At 56.5% G+C, this 7,416-nt stretch overlaps 1 protein-coding gene across 1 annotated transcript in view; it reads left to right on the top strand.

Moving 5' to 3' along the window:
* The window catches only part of KIF21B (kinesin family member 21B), a gene marked incomplete at its 5' end in the record, with an annotated part of 21,124 nt that extends 19,164 nt beyond the window's left edge, over positions 1–1,960 (top strand). Inside the window, 2 exons of the mRNA XM_010172370.1 lie at positions 428–627; positions 1,906–1,960. Coding sequence (XP_010170672.1) covers positions 428–627; positions 1,906–1,960 — 255 coding nt within the window. The remainder of the gene's footprint in view (positions 1–427; positions 628–1,905) is intronic.
* Positions 1,961–7,416: the final 5,456 nt, after the last annotated feature.

Raw genomic sequence — 7,416 nt, 5'->3', positions numbered from 1 at the left:
CTTAAGGGGGACCTTTGTTCAGGGACCTGGTGCCAGTGTCCTGCACTGAGCTAACCAGGGAGGGCACTCCCGTTCCTGGGATCTGGCAGTGCATGTGCCAGGTGGCTCTGTCCCCCGTAAGTTTGTGCTGTAGGGCTCTTGGGATTGCAAGCTGCCCCTGGTACACAGGCTGCAGCATCAATTCCAGTGTCAGGTGGTGTGTTCCTCTCTGGAGACAGGATTGTTGTCATCTACCCAGGGGGCAGACCAAGCCCTGACTTGTGAATCCATCCCCTTGGCCTCCTAACTTTGTATCACTAGCCGCATGGGCCAGATCAGCCCCAGGGTGACAGTGAGGATCTGAGCCTCCCAAGTTGCGTGCATGAGGCTGCTGGAGGTACTGCAGATGAGGTTGGTCATGATCTCTGCTCTGTGCTTGTACCTATAGCAAATCCCCAATGCCCACAAAGACTGGGTCTGTGCCCTGGCCTTCATCCCCGGCCGCCCTATGGTGCTGAGCGCCTGCCGAGGAGGCATGATCAAAGTCTGGAATGTGGACACCTTCACCCCAGTTGGGGAGATCAAAGGGCACGACAGCCCCATCAATGCCATCTGCACCAACTCAAAGCACATCTTCACTGCCTCCAGGTGAGCCCTGGGCTTTCTGCTCCCCAGAACCCCTGGGAGGTGGGAGACCCCTGGGTTGAACTGTCACCCCCAGGCCTGGGTGGGTTTGCGCTGAGCAGACAGGGAGCAGGGAGGGAGGGAAGGGGGGAGTCTCACAGCTTTCTAGTCCCTCCACCCCTTCATCTCATGTTGCTGACCCTAGCCTGCCCCGTGACACAGCCTGCCCGCTGCAGTGCCAAGAGCTGTTCCCCTGGCCGTCCCCTGCCCATGTTGCAGTGATGACCCCGGGTTATCCCTTGCGCAGGGACCCCTCTCCCCCGGGGCTGGGCATCCTCTGCTGCTCTCGGGGAGCTCTTTGGCAGCAAGACTCTGATATCCTCTTTTCGACCATGTCCTCCCTTCCTTTTTCTCTGTCTCTATTTCTCCTCCTCCCCACCTCCCATCTGTGCCACAGTGACTGCCGGGTAAAGTTATGGAATTACGTGCCTGGGCTCACCCCTTGCCTTCCACGACGCGTCCTTGCCATAAAGGGCCGTGCTACTAGTCTGCCTTGACCCTCCTGCTCTTTCTGACTCTCTTGCTCATGCATTCTTCTTCTGTCTTGTCTTCCCTTTTTTCTTTCTCTCCATCTCTTTCTCCCTGTCTTTCTCTCTGTTGCTTTTGCTCCCCCCCACCCCCTCTCTCTCTCTCTCGTTCTGTCTCTCTGGTCTGAGCTGCTTCTTCACGGTATGAAACTATTTTGCGTTTTTCCCCACTTGATAAATCTTGGCTAGAAGTTAATTGCCCCTTTGTCCCCCACATTGTTTTGGCTTGTTGTTTTTTTGTTGTTTTTTTTTTTCTTGCCGAGTGCCCACATCTACTGTGGCAGCTCCATGGAAGCTGTGGCTTGCATGGATGGTGGGGTGGGAGCCAGCAGCCATCCCCAAAGCAGCCCATGCCCTGGGGAGACGAAGCACAGTAGTTCCCTGCAGTGTCACCGCTTTGACCTAGTCAGAGCTCATTCAAGGGGTGCAGGAGTCCTGTTGTGGGGGTCAGCCCTAGAGGTCACCATTTCCCTTTGTGCCCAGTTGCTGCCAGTGGGGTGAGCTGGAGGCTGAGCCCCATTGGGCCTGCCTGCTCTCCAAAACGGATTGGACAACCTCCTGCTAGGAGAAAAGAGCCTGGAAGTCTTGTGGGCTGCATGCTGCCCTGGGCTGGGGGTAGGGAGCCTTTCTCCTCGCAGTGCTTCTCTGCAATGCGTCTGCAGGGCTCCTGCAGGAACCCTTGGGTCATATTATCCCTCTCACCTTTGTTCCTCAGTGACCTGACAGTGAAGCTCTGGAGTGGGAGGAGGTTACCTGCGGGGTTGAACTAGGAACTGCAAAAAGACTGGAAGACATGACAGGAGGGTGAAGGTCGGGGTACCTCTGCCTTGCTCTCCAGACTCTGTCACCTACAGGAGCTCAGCCCAGGGATAGGGATTTCTTTGTGCCTGACCCAACGGGGTGGACGATGTCCCATCTGGTACTTTGAGTGCTGCCAGCTCCTGTGAGGAGGCAGCTCCATGGGGCACTCTCTGCTCCACCTTCCCTCCTGCTGAGGTTTCTTGATGGTTTTCCAGTGATCAGGAAATGTTTTGTCTCTTTTCTCACCCACTCTACTTCAACACCTCTTGGGTCTTCTGAAGGTCACCCAATTCCCTTGTACCACCATGGGCTCATGGGGCCTCCACCATGACGTGCTGCTTCTGTCCCTGCTGGCTCCGGGGCTGGTTCCTGCAGGAGTCTTTCTCTACTCCATGGCGATGAGGACATTTGGTGTCTGCTGGCCGGGACCACAGCATAGAGTGGCTGCTTCTTTGGAGACATTACTTGTGGGACAGCCTCTCTGCTGTGGGGATCTGCAGAAGGATTTCCAGGTAGTCCTATCATTCCCTATCCTTTGTCTACCTGTCCCCAGTGATTGGAGGTGTGCACCCCTGAGCTCCTTTGCCATGTCCCAGCCGTGGAGGCACGGCAAGCCTTGGAAGATCTCCGTCGGGCAACTTCCAGATAAACCCTCCACAGTTCCCTTCAACATTCTCCAAACCCCAGTTGTAAACTCAGTTGACCCACAGTTCTTGGGCTTTTCCCCATATGCCCACCCTACTCTGCGTGGGGACAGGAAGGGCTGCTTAGCCCTACTCTTGGCACCTTGGCCCTCAGCAGGGGTTTTGTGATGGGTTCCTGCAGCATGTTAACCCCCTTGAGATGGAGAAATGAAGCAAGAATAGAAGTTACAGGGCAAAGAAGCCAAGGCTGGATTTGTCACCCCCACCCCTGTGGCCCATCTTGTTTTGCCATGACTGGAAGCTCTAACTCCTTCCTCCAGGCTCTGCTCTCAGCCTTCTGCTGGGGAGGAGGTAGCTCAGGTTTGGACTGTCAGCCCCCGTGGAGGAGGCCCAGCGAGGCCCCAGAGGTTGGGGCAGGATGGAGTTGACTGTGCCAGGAGTGGGGTGAGGAAGGGGTTGCACACACTGGTCTCACACAAGTTCCCCTATTCACCCTACACTTGAAGGACAATCCTGCAATGGATGATTTTGCACAATCCAACCTCCATGAAAGACTGGGGGTTCCATCCAGGAGTGTGTCCCCCAGGACATGGCTTCCTCAGGCTCCCTCCTCCCTCTCTCCTGTGTAATGGGCTGGCAAGGCCCTGGTCTCACACTGGAACTTTCCTTCATCTCTCCTGTGGCTCATTGGACCATCCCCTGCTTCAACCTGCCCTGGACCAGGCAGGGCTTGTTGTGGGATGGCTGAGGAGACCCCAGGAGTGGTGCTTCTGCCTCACGTGCTCTCACTTTCTCGCTGTCGCAGAAGAAGCAGCATTTGAACTCAAATTTAAGGATTTCTCCATGTGATCCCACCAGCTCTGAACTGGGATATCAGAGGACAGGGGCTCCATGACCTGCCCCATAAAGCACAGACCATTTTCCCTCTGCTTTGTCCAGCCATGGTGACTCACAGACCAGCCCCAGGTCATTTGCCACCGACCCTCTTTCAAACCATTCCAGGTGGAGCATGGGAATTCCTCCACATCCTGAAAGGCAGGAGCATCTCTATTGATTTGATGGGGATATTTTGCCTTTTGGGGGTGGGGGGAAACCATCCTGCTGCCTTGTGTTGGTGGAGTCTGTGATGGCATGTGTGGGTGTGACCCTGCCCAGGACAGTGATCGGCCCTCGTGATTGTGGCAGAGCCCTGCCCAGCCCAGCGGCTGTGTTGAGCAAGGAGCCCTCCTGCCACAGCTGGTGAAGTGGTGCCAGTGCCAGCAGCTCTGGGCTGTGCGCCCTGTGGGAGTGGATGGGGCAGACAAAAATGCACAGGGCACCGCAACCACCAGAGTAACACACAGATGTTGGGAGATGGAGGAGCTGTCACCCTCCAGGTCTGTCTTGGAGAGGGTTTCCCTGCTCATTCCTCAGCTGGTTTAACCTTTGCTGGAGGGTGGGCATGTTTGTCTGTAGGTAGGTGCACCACGTGCATCAATGTCTACACCAAGATCTGCCAGTGCCTGACCTGAAACCTCCAGCTGCTCCCTGCTGACATTGGTGGAGGGACCTGCTCTTGTGGTCCTGGGGTCAGACCTGTCCTGCCTTTCAGAACCAGTTTTTTCCTGTGTGTAGGCTGCAAGTACCTGCTTAATTTCCCAGGGCTGAGTGGCCAATCCTGACTGATGCGGAGCATCCATCTTGCTGCTACATCCAGTAGTACGTTGACGGGCCTTCAAGGCTTTTGCAGCCTGCAAGTACTGGGCACAGCAGCCAGCGTCTGGAGAGGGCGGGTCTTTGAAGCCAGGGGTGACGGTGATCCCATAGGTCTGTGTGTGCATGTGTGTACATCTTAGTATCTGTGTGGGTCAGTATTTCCCACATAGGAGAGCGTTTCTTGGGTGTTGATATGGTTTAGCTACCTCATGGTGCAAACTGGGTGCTGTTGTCATTGGGTTTCATTTTGGGGATGGGGGGTGGGGGGGATTTGTGGTTTTTGTTTTTTCTTCTCTTAATTGTTGTTATTCTTATAGTTTTGACACTTGAATTCATTCTGGGGACACATGGCCTCACCCCCACCTCGCTGCATGGCTGAGCCGCCCCTCGTGTCCCCCTCCCTGCCTCCTCCTGGGCAGTGCCACAGGGCCAGTGTCCTGCTCATCCCTGGTCTCCCAGCTCTCCCCTTTGCAGTGGGATCCCCCAGCTGGGTCACAACACTGAGATTTTCGTCCCATTGCTGGTAGGATGCCTGGGCTGAGGCTTGGCGTTGTTGCCGTTAAGTTATTGGGTTGATTTGCAGCCTGGAAGTCATCCCTCTTGTCCCTTTAAAGGATAGAAAGGGAACTCGGAAAGGCCCAGCTCAGGCTGTGTTCCTGCCCCTGCTCACCCAGATGGTCTCTGTGGATGTACTGAAGGCCTTTTTGTCTGGGAATTGTTCATGCAAAGCACATCACTGGAATGGGCTGGTCCTAGTCCCCATTTTCCAGAGCCTGCTGGAATTTGGTGGCAGCCTGGAGCAGCAGGGAACCAGTGCTGTAAAAGCCTCGGTCCTGGGTGGGGATGGTCTGTGAGAGAAGCTGAGTCTCATGTGTGATGTTTGATTTTTCACCCCCAAAACATAGTTGAATCTAGATGCCGTCCCAGGCACTGAACAAAAACCAGGGTAACCCTGGAGCCCCCAGATCTCCCCCTGCTTGGGGCTGGGGAGCCGGCATAGAGCTGTACCCCGCTCCCCGGCACAGAGCGCTTCGGGAAGGGGCTCACAGCTCTGAGCAGCACTGTCAGTTTCGGAGAGGCAGGTTCCCCCCAACACGAAAGCACAAGGTCTCATCACAGAGATGATCTAGCAAAGGTGGCCCCTTGGACTCTAATCCTTCAGAGCTCAGACTGGGGCCGTGGGCTTGGACAACCAAGGTGGAGGTGGGGCTGGGGGTGGTGGTGGGGGCTGTTTGCCCGCTGGAGGAAGCAGCCGAGCTCTTCCCATCCTTTTGCACTGTGCTGGTGGGCTCCCCTGGGGCTCAAGCCTTGCACTGCTGCACAGCTTACATCCCTTCTCGTGGTCTCCAAGCCCCTCTGCCAACCCCTCCGTTGCAGGGGCAGTTTGGAGCTGCCTTTGTGCCATACACCTCGTTTAGCTTCACCCTTGGGTGCCTTGGTTTGTGCCAAGGGTGTGGTGATGCCTGCAGTCCAGGGAGGTCCTTCCATTCCTCAGATGCCTGGGTGATGCTTTTGTCCCTGGGCCCTGACTTGATCCATGGGTCTTCTCCCTCCAGCACACAGGGCCAGCTCCAGCCTCTGCTGAGGGTGTAGTGCTGACCCAGAGCAGAGCTCTGCACACAAGGGGTGGAGATGACTCAGAAGCCCAAAAGCACAGAGCCCCCAAACCACTGTGAGCCCACCCAGGGAGCCTGAGCACCGCCCTGCCCGGGCACCCACAGCTCTTGTGGCACAAAAGGCTGGGCTGGTACCACACCTCTGGGTCTGGCCAGCTGCAAGGAGGTGAAGCACTAATGTCCTGTCCCCCCCAGGTACGTTTTTCCTCCCCAGTACCTCCGAGCACAGCTGCTTTGGAGTCTCAGATGCTGCCTCCTGCCTTGGTGCTGCAGAACCAGTGCCTGCTTCTCGGGGTGCTCTCCCAGTGCCCCCATCCCAGTCTTTACTCTGTCTCATGCTGGACGGTGTCCCGGTATGATCCCTGCAGAGCATGGGGCTCCCACTGGGTTTTCAGTGAGGAGCTTCACTCTGTCCTGCAGCCTGCACCCCTCCATCAGCCCTTGAGCCCTCCTGGGGAGGGAAGGGGACTTTGGTCCCTCCATGTGCTACTCAACTGTAATTGGGAGGGAGCCCAGCACAACCTGTCCCCCCAGGCCCTGGCCTGACCTCCTGGGCCTTACCCCCAAAAAGCACAGCCGTGCACCTTTCTCCTGCCCTGGGGGTTTGTCTCCTCGTCCACAACAGCTCTGTCCTGGTACCTGCCCACTGACCCGCATCGCCCACGTCCCAGGACCATCCAGGACCCTCCAGTCTAGCCCTACAGCAGAGCTTGGGGAGCTGCAGCATCACTTCACCTGCTCTGTCACCCTTGCCCACTGCACAAGTATCACAAATAGCAGGTGCCTTCTCTTGCTCCAAGCTGTTTTCTAGATGCCAACTCTTGGGAAGGCTTTTTTTTCTCTGCTGGGTCATGCAGCCCAGCCCAGCGGTCTGGGTTTGTCAGAGGACGAGGCGTGTACATATATTTTATACCTCAATGTGTTCTTGTAAATAGTGTAAGTTATTTCAGTCTCTGGATGTACATGGTTTTTTCAATGGCTGTGTTTGTTCTTTGGCTTTTTGTCTTCACAAATAAAACGTACGGAAATGAAGTAATGGAGCAGAGGTGGCTTTGAAGAGGGGAAGAGCAGAGCCAGGAACCGCCCGTCCCACCCTGATGGGGATGGTAAAAGGGCTGGGGGACCTGATGCTGCTACAGCCCTTCCTGCCCTACTATGTGGTGTGAGAAGGTGATGGGCAGCCTCATGGGCACCGAGTCCTTGGGCAGACATAGCAGATGTGGTGGCACCGGGGGAAACTTAGGGGGCTGAGGTCGAGGAAGCACAGAGCCAGCACCTCCTGGCAAGGAGGGGGAGGAAGGGGTCCAACCAAGCCAGAGTGGCAGCCAACCCCTGCAGAAGTCAGAGCATCCCCAAACCTGCACCATCCCATCACCCTCCGGAGGGGTCCCCAGGCTGGCAGGGCCCTGGCACTGCGGAGCTGTGGGGCAGGGACACAGGGGCACAGGGACATGGGGGCACAGCCCGGCC

Source organism: Antrostomus carolinensis, unplaced genomic scaffold, assembly GCF_000700745.2.
Source record: "Antrostomus carolinensis isolate BGI_N321 unplaced genomic scaffold, ASM70074v2 scaffold43117, whole genome shotgun sequence".
Lineage (NCBI taxonomy): Eukaryota > Metazoa > Chordata > Aves > Caprimulgiformes > Caprimulgidae > Antrostomus > Antrostomus carolinensis.
Note: the sequence above shows the minus strand (reverse complement) of the source record. Positions and strands in the feature narration are given on the sequence as shown.